This window comes from Hetaerina americana, unplaced genomic scaffold (genome assembly GCF_022747635.1).
Source record: "Hetaerina americana unplaced genomic scaffold, ioHetAmer1.1.p SCAF_8, whole genome shotgun sequence".
NCBI classification, from domain to species: Eukaryota; Metazoa; Arthropoda; class Insecta; order Odonata; family Calopterygidae; genus Hetaerina; species Hetaerina americana.
In genome coordinates this window covers 58,250,342-58,263,477 of record NW_027287427.1, presented here as the reverse complement: position 1 = coordinate 58,263,477, position 13,136 = coordinate 58,250,342, and the positions used below count along the sequence as shown (strand labels likewise).

The 13,136-nt window shown below is 36.5% G+C and overlaps 1 protein-coding gene across 2 annotated transcripts in view; it reads left to right on the top strand.

Moving 5' to 3' along the window:
- The window catches only part of LOC139697883 (protein turtle homolog A-like), a 602,691-nt gene that overhangs the window by 523,164 nt on the left and 66,391 nt on the right, over nt 1-13,136 (top strand). For both annotated transcript variants that reach the window (XM_071596747.1, XM_071596746.1), the window contains exons 5-6: nt 2,521-2,724; nt 3,615-3,760. In XM_071596747.1, coding sequence (XP_071452848.1) covers nt 2,521-2,724; nt 3,615-3,760 — 350 coding nt within the window. The remainder of the gene's footprint in view (nt 1-2,520; nt 2,725-3,614; nt 3,761-13,136) is intronic.

The following is a 13,136-nucleotide window of genomic DNA, read 5'->3' as shown; positions in this document are numbered from 1 at the left end:
CACCTTATTACCCCTTTCAGTATCTCTTACGTTCACATGTCTCGCCTTCTTCGAATTTATACCGTTAGCCTCTTCCCTCAATCATACGATGAACTTTATTTTATCTTCTGTGTACACACCATGCTCAAATTTCGAAACCTTGCAACCAACACTTATTCTCTGGTGTGGCCTAACTTTCCAACCGCACAAAACTAAGATCCATTTTAAATTTTTCATAGGTCTACATTTTTTTAAATGAATGCCCCTATCAGCAACTCGAAGCTCTTTGTAAATGCTTCGTTTACTGTATTTTTACTCCACCCACTCCCCCCCAAAACACTTCCTAATAGGCGAATTGTTCTAACTGCTCTATTATTTCCCCCGAATTTAATGTTTATGCTAGAAATAATTGTTTTTTGTATCCTCTTACCTTTACTATGATTATTGTTGTTTATGCATCAAAGTGTAGAATCACTTTGATGCATAAACAACAATAATCATAGCCTGAACAGGTCATCCACAGGCCAGCTTAGCTGACTGAATCATCATGAAAGCTTGATAATCTATAATCTACCTAATTTGAAGAATCTTCCACTTACTTTCAATCCAACATCCCGCCCTTATCTTGCCACTATTTCCATTTTCCTCGCACGTGTATTCAAAAGCAAATGTGATGATAGAAATCTCTATCTCAATCCCCGGTTCAACACTACCCATTTCATATCCACTATCCACCATGTCCCATGCTCACCTTTGCAGTCTTAGACAATAACAGCTTGACCCAGAAAAGCCATTTCTACCTTAATTCTGCTCCTATTTTCTACAAAATGTTCATTAATTGTTCACAGTTTGCTCTGTCTAACGCGTACTACTGGTTTTCCTCTATATTCCTCCTCATTAAAGTGATTTCTTCACATTATTGCTATGGTAACACGAGTACCCATCCCCTTTCTAAATAGAAACTTATCTTTTCCTAAATACTCAATTGTCCTTCTCACTAACTTTTTATTTGTGGTTCTTATTAATATCTTAAACGCGTGAAAATTAAAGTAATATTCCTCTAGCCCTTGCATTCTGCCGCTTTCTCCTTTTGTTGGGATTGTTACTGGTCTTATAAAATCATCCGAAAATTTTCTCTCTCATAAATGCTAAGAATGAGCCCAAAAAACTCTTCATTCCTTGTTATCTCAAATTTTTGACTATTTCTGCTGGGATATTATCTGTTTCGTCCTTTTTAATGTTTTTCTTCTCTCACAACCAATTATTCCTTGACACAAGTTATGTTTAATTATCTTATAATCTCTCTCTATATCACAACTCACTAACCTTTTATATTTCCCGTATAATTCTTCTATATATTCTTTCCAACGTGACCAAACCTCTGATGCGCTCACTAATATTTTACCTGTTATAAATTTGAAAGCACGTGTGGATTTACCTTGCTTAAAATCTGGCAGCTTTCTGCATGGCTATTTCGCCTTAAATGCGAACATTTCATATGCTTGTAATATTTTGTACGCCATGCCTTTTTTCTCCTATTGATTATTCTCCTAGTCTTTTGTATATTTTTCTTTCTAAGCCTGTATTCTCATTTTTTCATCTATTTTATGATCAGACTTCTGTAATCTATGCGTTCCAAACCATTTCCTAATTACCATATCTATTGATCGTTTGACATTTCCTTTTTCTTTGCATGCCCCTTTATTCTCACTCAAATTGTTATCAGCTACCTTCTGTATTGGTTTTTGCCCGAGTTAATCCTTCTATATCCAATTATCTTACTTTCCTTCCAAAAGCCTGGAGAGATGGGTAGCCCTCTAAATAGGTAGCTAATTGCTTTTCCCATTTGCCTTCCTCCTAAAATAATATTATTTATAAAATTGGGCATATGTAAAATTAAAGGACTTCCTTCAGCATATATGGCAACCAATAAACCTGTTCTTTTATTATTAAAATTAATATAACTTTTTTAAAATTTATACTGTCATTATTTATGAACAAACGCGTGTTTTGTATTTAAGTGTTAAAGTAAAAAGTGTTTGATTCATTTTATGGCTCCCATGGTAATTCTACGACACTGAAAGTGATATATAAATGATAAAAAACTGTTTTCTTTAACTTTCAGACTGTTATAATCCATTCAGTTCTTATTATCTCCTTTTAATTAGCCATTAACTACCTCGCTATGCTTAACCTACATAAGTGAGACAACAGCTGTGATCAAAGTAATTCCTTAAGCGTCGTCACTTGGGTTGCCAGATGAAGTTTACTTACTCTGCAAGCTGACATAGCGGCATTCATGGTCATTTATTGTGAAAATATACTGCCTTAGAAAATATTAAAGCTGAGCAGATGCTTTAATTTCTCTTAGAATCGTACACATTTTCGGGTGCTAATTTTTATTAGTAATTTATAATTTTATATAGTCTCGCAATTGAGGAAGTTGGACAAGTAATTTGCGTTGATGAGTTTTGTTTAATCTTCCAAGAAATTTGAATCTTTTGTGAACGTCAGGCGCTCATTGGATATCTTTTATTGCAGGCAAGCCTCCTCCCACGGTATCCTGGTTTGTCGGAGACAAATTGGTGGACGGGCTGACGGAGGAGAGGCGCACAGGTCTAGCGGTCAATCGTCTGGAAGTTCGAGACGTCAGAAGGAGGCATCTGAATGCCACTCTGAGGTGCCAAGCATCCAATACAAAACTGGCCCTACCGGTGGAGCGGTCCCTTCGCCTGGATCTTCTGCGTAAGTTAATGGTTTGTTAGTGATGAGGCTTCATTTTGTACTGGTCTCACTTTGAACTTTGCAATACTTAACAATACTTAATTCCCCCTAAATCAAAATTTCACAGTGCCCTGGTTAAATAATTTTATCTTACCGGTGTAAATCATTACGGCCAAGATAATGAACTCGACAAAGCATACATTGACATTGAAAACATTTTCCAATGGATATATGCATGTAGTAAAGTAATCAACTCAAAACGTTGGTGTGGCATCGTGATCTAAAATTAAGATTCTTCATAGATAGGAGTAAGGAGCCAGCTCTTTTCTCTTTTTCTGTGGTTTAGTGTTCCCTTTGGTTTTCTTATGGTGTCTCAGATAGACCTAGGATCAAAAAAGTAACAAACCTGGAGTGAAGAGGATTCCCGGAGTTGTGTCTAAAGTGGAACTCGGACTCTAAGTTCAGCGGTTACCCTGTCTTTATTAATTAGAATAACTAACATTTTTCCTCACGTTCAAGCACACCTATCAGTTCCAAAAAATTTTTTTTATTGCTAATATCAATTAATAACTAAATTGCTCGGAATTTGTGTAATATAGTATTCTTGCTGTGCACTATTTTCAATTGTAAATACTGTTTCTACTCCCTTGTGAGCAATTAAAGTATTTACGGCTATTTTTACTAAAATTGATCAAATGATAGAATAAAAGTGTCTATTTCAAAGAAGTTAATTGTGATTTTAGTGGGTCAACTGATGTGTCCAAGCAATGCAAAGGACTGATACTAAGTTCATTATTGCGTTTGAAAACACATAAAATTATTATCGTAGTAAAATTTGATCTAAGTAATATATTTTTTCTACCCCTCCTTCTCGATTTTTGTTGTGAATCTATATCATTATTTCATTACAGTTAAACCGCTGTCAGTACGGCTTGTGACTAAACCCCGCTTGCTTCGTGCTGATCAGCAGTACGACATCATTTGCGAGACATTCGGCTCAAGACCAAGGCCAATGTTTGAGTGGTGGCAGGATGCAGTTAAAATTAAGCCAAGCAAGGTAGGAGTACTTCCAATGCCTACTTATGTTTGCATGCTAATGGTTTGTCAATTAATAAATCTTTATATATATATATATATATATATATATATATATATATATATATATATATGCTTTTCTAGACGTAACACGGAAGTGCCGAATAGTACAATACACAGTAACAGACAATATAGAAACACAAAAAAATTATATATATATATGATTCTAAGTAGTCTAGGGGGTAGAGCGTTGGACTACTGACCGGAGAGTCGCGGGTTTGATTCCCGGGCCAGGCACTCTGGCCACCTGCAGCTCCACCCAAGCTATGTGATTTTTAGGATACCAGATCTTTCTGGGAAACCATAACCAGCACAGGGGAAGGAACTGGCCACTCTACCCTGATGTGTGAATTTCACACGCCGTCGGGCTTAGTACTGGATGAACTCTACTATCACCTACCAAACCGACCTTCGGGTTGATTACTGTGTTTATGGTTTTATATATGTATATAAACATATATATAATATATATACATATACATATATATATATATATATATATATATATATATATATATATATATATATATATATATATATATATATATATGTATATATATATATATACACACACATTTATATGCATATATTAATTTTACCCTAGCCCAATATAAGTTTTTACTTTTACTAATTGATTATTATAAAGCAGAACTCCTTATATCTGGTGTAAAAGCACATAATCGGCCAAATACCGTACTTTCTAAAGCGTATATCTGGAAGTATGAAAGCTAGAATTTATATGATAAGTTATTTAACACTGAAAATAATTCTCAAATTTAGCATTAAAAGCATAGAAAGAGCTTTACAAAATCAGTAATCTTTCTAATGGCTGGCGAAGCGTGGGATAAATCTTAAACTTTTTATTATAGGTAATGTGTGCTCCCTAATATATTGGCCAGGAATAAGAAATGCATCGATAGTTCCAATAATTCAGGATTGTCAAATTTGCTACCTACCTCTTGCAGCAAACTTAAAAGCTCTTGTTTCCATAGATTATCCATTTCAATCACTCATGACTGTTGACAAGGATGGCCATTTACCGGCCTTAGTTTCGCCATTAAATTTTGAGGGAAGGAGGAAGAATTTTATTTTGAAGAGTTTCAGTTATTTATTTCATTTGACTGGACTAACATGATACAATATAGACTTATATTCCATGATACATATTGCAACAACTCATTGTCTATTATTTTTATCTCTTACTACTTCCTTTTTTCCAACATTCTCCCCTCCATTAGCGTCTTAAGCATCCTTTTGCCTGCCAAATGTCTTGTATAAACTTGTAATTTCTTCGAATTTTTTTCCATTAATCCTCTCTTTTTTTCCACCATGTCTAGAACATTACTTTTGACCATTTTATTTGTTCCATTTTTCTTTTCATCCATATCACAAGCCCCACCAATATCAACTTATTCTTCTGTCGTGACGGCTAAGTTTCAGGTCTATACAAGAACAGGCTATTAAGATCAGAATTTGCTATGAATATTTCCTTAACAACTGAAAAAAAGTTCGTGGAATTTAAAAATTATATACAAAAATTGAAGATGCACATCAATGAAAAGAATACTTCCTCGTGTAATCTCAAGGATATAAGGTAAATTATGATCCACGGAGTTGGGAGCACAATGTTCGGCTCTATGGATGCGGGAATAGAGGTGGATGCTATAATAGTCGACCTGTCAAAAGCCTTTGACAAAGTTGACCACGATCGCTTAATGCTTAAGATGGGCCAATTGCCACTACACACAGATGGAAGAGTAATCTCTTGGGTCAGAAATTTCATGGAAGGTCGAACACAAAGGGTAAAATTAGGAGAAGTGTATTCTGAAAAAGCAAGGGTAACATCGGGAGTCCCACAAGGAAGCGTACTTGGCTCGCTATTGTTTTTAATATATATAAATGATCTCCCAATAAATATTAATTCTCAGTTAAGACTTTTTGCAGACGACTGTATTATCTACAGGAAAGTCGAAAATGACAGAGACCGTGACAAACTTCAGAGGGACATTAATAAAATGGCAGATTGGGTGACAAAAAATGGGATGGATATTAATGTTAACAAATGCAAATCCATCACTTTTAGCAATAAGGTAAATGGAAACCATAGGGAATATAAATTCTCAGAAAATGTCATTCCTAGAAGTGATACTGTCAAATACTTAGGTGTATATTTAACTAAGGACTTAGGGTGGGGGCTAAATGTGGAGTACATCTATAAGAAAGCTTTCAAAACTCTTCATTGGGTAATGAGAAACCTAAAAGGGAGCGTTAGAGCAACCAAGGAGAAGGCTTATCAGACCCTAGTAAGACCAATTTTAGAGTACGCTTCTCTTGTATGGGACCCTCATGAAGAAGGTCATATTAAAAAACTGGAAAAGGTGCAAAGAAAGGCTGCCCGATATGTACTGGGGAAGCATAGGAAGATGGAGAGTGTGTCTGACATGCTAGAAACGCTGGGCTGGGAACCTCTAGAATCTAGAAGAAAAGTAAGCAGACTTTGTGGAATGTTCCGAATTTTGAAGGGGGAGAAAGCTTGGGCAGATCTTAGGAAAGAGGCGGGGAACCCAAATTTTATAGGCAGAAATGATCACAAATTTAAGATAAAATGCCGGGCACAGAGGACAAATAAAAAAAAATTTTCATTTCTAAATAGAACAATTGTTGAGTGGAACACCTTACCTGCAAAAATATTCGAGCCCTTTCCTAACAGAGTGTATACTTTTAAGAATAGATGTAAGGTATATATGTAAAAATTTGATTTATGTGTGGTGTATGGTATTATATGTTATAGCTTAATTTTTTTTTATGTATCTTTTTTTTTCTTGCTGGTTAATGGTTGTAAATGGGATGGGGATTCACTTGTTTTGTTAAAGAGATCTGTGTTTGTCTGGTTTTATGTATTATATTTTGCAATTGTTTGGGACTTGTGTGCCACCTGACAGTGTCTATTAGCACATGTGTATTTATAATAATATATAATAATATCTGTATATCCAACGGCTTTTAGTAATGTATATTGTAAATAAAGATGATTTCTTGATAATGTACCTGTTTGGGAACTCACTTATTTAAAGGAGGAGACTTAAAATGAAATTTTTGAGAATTAGTTGTGCCTTATCATAAATCCATTGAGTAATGAAATGGGACCCATGAAAGTTCTTGCGTTTGAGTCCCGACTGGGACTCAAACGCAAGAACTATGTTCATTTAAAGAAAATCTCTCTGTGCTGTAAACGGAGGGATATACCCTCAGCCGTAGGAGTTCCTATGTATCTTAATTGCTATCTACTGTGGGATCTCAATTAACCACCACAGACGCGATATAAGCGTGGGAACACCGGGTAATCCGAGAATCTGGTTAATCGGGAGGAGAGGTGGTAGCACCCATGTTAGGGAAGTTAAAGCAAAAAAAGTGTTATTTAGTTCTAAAACGATTATTTCGAAATGGAATCTTTCATACATATTCATACGTAGGCTGAGGCGAAATCTCAATTTTACTCACTATTTCGGTAAAACGGTTTCTGAAAAAAATGTCTTTTGCGATTAGCCGTTTAGGATTAAACGGAAAGAAAATTTTGTTAGTTTTAGTTTTAGTGAATAACCTGCGAGCTACGAATAGGGCGTGTGGCAGGGGGTGATTACACACCAGACTTCCCTTGACCCAAAACACTATTCCCTCCTAGCGCGGTCGGGCAAAAGTTATTTTATTCTGATTACTTATCTTTCGTGAGAAATATGACATCTTGAATTTATCTCTTCCGCACTTAATCTGCTCTTAATCTCTTTTAAGTTACTTTGCGTCATACGATCGTGTTATGTCATATGGGATTCGGTCAACTACTCGATTCGGTACGATTAGTTCGCCTAATCAGATGTGAGTGTATCACGGGCCGACGGAGAGAATTGACCTAAATTTTTCGAGGATTATATAACTAATTTAAATTTCTGTTTTCGTTTGACGCTAAAGGGAGGTTTTATGGAATCATCTTATGGCATTAAATAGCGAGGGTTCGCATGAAATCTATAATTAATCCAGTTTAAATCCTTCGCAGCTAATCATCCGCCACCTCGGAAAAAAATGGCTTCATAACTGCTTCATACAATTGTTGGATGAGTTTTCTGCAGCATCATGCACTAATCCAAAAATTGGTACAAATCGCATTTTTTCATCATAATGAACGCCTTGGGATTGCAACGCGTAGTTCATAATATGTAATAAAAATAATCAGCTGTTCACCTATCCAAACAAATCAGAGCAAAATTAAGTCTGTATTAGCCACACGCTATATACGAGCTCGTACCATAGACGACAGAAACGATTCTGCAATGAAAGGACGTTAAAGGGTAATGATATACGTAGTGAGATTACTGAAAACTAAGACCATAATGTAACAATAAAGTGAAAAATTACCAAATTAATTGGATTACTATTAACTTTCTCGAGTTCTTACACTGAGTTCATTAATACTAGATGGAAAATTCTACATAAAATACGTATAAGGCTTGCTATTGATGTGTACATGAAATCTGAGCCGATGAACTTGGCCATTGGTCAAGTCTGTATACAAACAAGTTACCATAGGGAGAAAGAAACTGGCAGTACATACGATAAATAAGAGGAAATAGTTGGGCATGACCGTGTGTGGAAACATTTGATATTTACAGGGTTTAACCATCCCTGCAACTTCGGCGAGATACGCGTACATTAGAAACGGACTGATCTCCGGGATTGTCTGTCACCGTCATAACTATATGCATAAAATTTTTGCCACCAGTCTATTTTTAAGTCTCGAATGTAGCTAGTTAACTAGAAATCCATGCTATTCGTTGTTGATGCGTCATAATTTCACAATTGTCTGCAACCGAAAAAAGTATGTATTTAGTTTAAAAGCGCGATGAAATTTATCATTGTAGGTGTCTATATGTGGCCGATCGGTATGTAGATGCGGATGATTCAAGCATTCGTTCTTTCCTCAGACGATGCGCAATCGAAAAAGACAACTCAAGCCTCCGAATGAATTCACTAATAAATTGCATGATTTAGTCAAACACGCTAATATTTTCATGATAAATTTTTATCTTGAAAATATTAGCGTGTTTGGCATTTATGTGTTTTCGTGCAGATTGTTTCGGTCTCAAGTTTAAGCTTCTGTACCTAACTCAAGTATCATAGAGGCTAATATCATGCATGGATGATTGGTGCCCCAAAACCCACAGTCACACACTCTTGTGGTGACTTTTATTTTGAGCATGTAGACGTATATTATCATGATTTATGTCAAACGCATAAATAAACGCAATTCCAGAACTTTATTTTGAAATTGCCACAAATTATTTACCTTAGCAATTATAAATAATTTTTTTCCAACTTTTTATTTTCCATTTCTGATGGCAATTCAGTTTTCTAACCTTTAGATAAGTTATGTGATTTTGTTTTTCCTGGAAAATGTTGAACTGAACACGCCCCATGACAAAAGAAACCTATTTATTCACTCAGAAGACGATTCAACAGATTATTACCTCGCAAAGTACGGGTTTGATGCAAACACTGCAAAGATAACCATGGATTGTTTATTTATTCAAGTTGTTCCATGCCATGCAGCCACTAAATTCACCAAATAATATAGCGGCGCGCCTATTCATGAAGAAATTATCTGTCATTCTTAGGAGAAACATTCCAAGCTTTATTTTTTGCTCAACCATATATATTTCCATATGGAGATCGTTTTTATTGAGGTTTGAAGAGACAGGAACAATGGTGTTCAATGTATATGTTATCGAGGGGTACCATACTTTTTTGTGGCCACCACATTTCCCTGGAGATACGAAATGTAATGCAATCTCAATGAAAAATAACGACTACCAATGCGGTTTCCGTGGTCTCATCATTAATTTTACTCATAACTTGTTTTTTATTGCTCGACGTGGCTAAAAAAATTAATTATGAAAGCAATATACACACTTCCCCAGCGAGAAAAAATAAATAAAATCTGCGTTCATTGCAATGACGCAGAGTAGAACGAGACAACATTTTCGATAACGACCAATTTCTTTTCCCCCTCAATTTAATGCACGATTTTTCCCGATGAATCGGATTGATATGTATCTCACGCAGTTCTCACAACTCAGTCCCAATGAAGGAAAGAATTAGGGCCTTGCTGCACAGCGATGTGAAAAGAATTCTCTAAAATGCTGCTCAGACCAATTCACGTAAATTTCACCCCATTTGGCCGCCTATGCTCCAAGAACATGGTTAATAAGATAAGAAAGAATGAAATCTCGTCTGGAACAATGCAATAGACGAAATAAAAGGGTATTAAAATATTAGAGAGAAATTCATTTTAATATGTCTACTCTTGATCAGTTAATTTTGGTTCCCAATGTTCCTCCTCGCGAGCTTTCCTCTGAAATCTTCCTCTTTAATGTATTTATTATCAGACCAGTGGATTTATTGATTTATGGGTATCTGTAAAATACGGATTTATCTCCCCGCTGCCAAAACGATTTCGCAAAAATTAACTGGCACAAGAAGTGGGAATCATGTATTTTGCGAAATCTTTGAGGGGAGTGAGATGACATTAATTTTAATCCTCGAGGATGAAGGAAGGGCGTAGTAGGCAATCGTGCGAGATGTAGATCAGGGTTGGGAGAATATTTTGAGGCAAGTCACCAGAAGATCATCCAAAAATCACCAATTATCCCAAAAATGATTATCAAATGATTAAGTCGATTGCCAAAAAACAATCTAATTCTTTGAGAAATCGGAGGTAACTCTGATTTTGTAGGAAGCTGGACTTCAGAAGTTGAAAGAAAATCTAACCTTTAAGTTTTTTGGGTACAAGTGCTTACTAACTAGTGAAAAAGGGTACGGAGAAGCATTACCCCAAAACTTTTACGCGTATAAATGAATACTCAAGAAGGGTGCTGAAGTTTCATGCATCTAAATTTCCTCTAAATACATCTACATCTACATAATACCCCGCAAGCCGCCGCAAGGGCGTGTGGCGGGGGGTGTTGGGTCACCAACCGTAAAAAGGAAAAATACCACATGCAAAAAAACAACACGGAAAATTACACCCACAGCAGCGCACACACTCATGCAAAAATCCCTACATCCAATACTCATGCAAACACACACTAGTATACCGCAAAACAACTAAAAAACTGCACCCCATGAGGCAGCATGAAAGCCATCCTACAACACGGAAGCCAGGTCACAACAAGCAAGAAATTGAAACACCACATGAAAATGCACCACGAAACACTCTACCCATAGCATTAATAGCATTAATATTGTTCGTTTCTTTCCTAGTACAATTTCAAAATAAAAACTGAATGGCCAAAATTTATTTCTGCCCTAATAGAAAGTTAACTTCGAATAAGAAAAATCAGTAGAGTTTTAAACTATATATTAAATAGCAATCTGTTAGTTGTTCAGACTCGAATACACTAATATAAAGAAGTAATTATTATAGATCTCTAATATTCTACATGCTTTGCCTCTTCGACCACAATTCACCCAAGGATGACCATTCTCGGCGTTCAATATTCTCATGAATGTTGATATCTGTTCAAAAATGTTCAATATCTGTTTGATGATTCGAGTCGCAGCAGTTTTTGTGGGAGACTACCGACAGCTGAGGTCATTTGTGCCATTAGAGATGAACAGGAAAGGATGAAGGGTGGAGAGACACTCGGCGTCGGCATTAGCCTACTCTTAACGAAAGGCACCAAGGGGTCCGCAGCTTAACGTCCCATCCGACGGACAGCGCACTCACTCAAATTGTTCTCCACAGCACATCAAGTAGGGATCGGGATACCACTGAAAAGAACCTGCCGCCTCTGGGATTCGAACTCAGTCCCTCTGGGTGGGAAGCCAGTTCGTCAGCCACCTTACCATTCAGATCCCTGATCCGTTCATCCATATTCTCGGCGTGACCAGGCACATACTTCTTTAATAATTGTGTATTACTAATGTATTACAGGCCACATTCTTTCAGACTACAATCATTTATCACCCATTGCGTCCTATTTTTATTAAAAAATCTTCGTTTAGCAGTTTGGCGTTTATTATATTCCTGAAATATCCAATTTTCAGGCCTTCAAAATTGTAGGCTAAAATATCGCCATATATAGGTATGTGGGGAATCCTTTTTCACCCGATCAATTGCACGAGGGGGCAGAAACTATGAAGAGCTAAAAATAAGTAGTCGTAATATGTTGCATGAAATTTAAGGATATTTGGTGTCACGTTAGTTAAGGCTTAGAAGTACAGTAGCGTGCAGCACAAGGGTACTTTAAAAATACTCTAACCCGGAAGAATATTACTAATAATTGTTGCTTTATTCACTACCAAGAAATTAAAAAGCTCTCATCTTTAATCAGTCTAGTTTTCTTCGGTCTATAAGTGTTGGTTTGGGAATTAGCTGAGATATTATTCTGTAACTCATTGAAGTTGTCGAGGCAATTGGTGAGATCTAAGGGAAAGAAAAATTAAGCGGGTGGAGCAAATGGCAAAAATCACACTCTGTTTTAATGAGGCCAATCTCTAAATTTGCTTGCAAATATGGCTTCCAAAGAAGTTTATACGTTTAAACCGACGCGTACAAATCGCGCAAAATGCAGATATTATTGCGCAGCACTTGACTAGTCTCTTTTGTCAGACAATCAATTTATATTTCCAAAAGTAAAATGTTCTCAAAACGGAGATGATGAAAATGTTTGCGTATGTATAGCAAAAACGTTTTCTTAAACCGTAAGCCTAAAGGATCCGAAAATCGGTCCTACACTCAGTTTGATAGGTGATAGTATAATTCACCCAGAACTAAGCCCGATGGCATTCAAATTCACACATCAGGGTAGGGGGCCAGATCATATCCCTGTACCGGCGATCTTTTCCCAGGAAGATATGGTAGGCGAATAATCACACAGCTCGGGTGGAGTTGAGGGTACCAAGAGGCGTGAAGCCAGGACCCAAACCCAGGCCCTAAGGGTTAGTAGCGCAACGTTTTACCCCTGTACTACCACAGTTCATTATTATTGTACATATTTTGGATATTTGTGTAGGTATTCAAAATTACATTTAATATTAATACTGGCGCTATCTTTGTTTGTAGAACAGATACATCATAAGTTGCTTTTCCTGGGAAAGAATGGAAAATGTGCTCTGACAAATTAATGTTCTGTGTTGCATGTTCATGTGGTGATGGTGTTTCACATTCTTGCTTATTGTTTTCTGGCTTGCGTGTTGTTGGATGGCTTTCTTGCTGCATCCTGGGTTACAGTTTTTTGTTGGTTTGTGGTATATGTGTTTGCATGAGTGTTGGATGAAGGGATTTT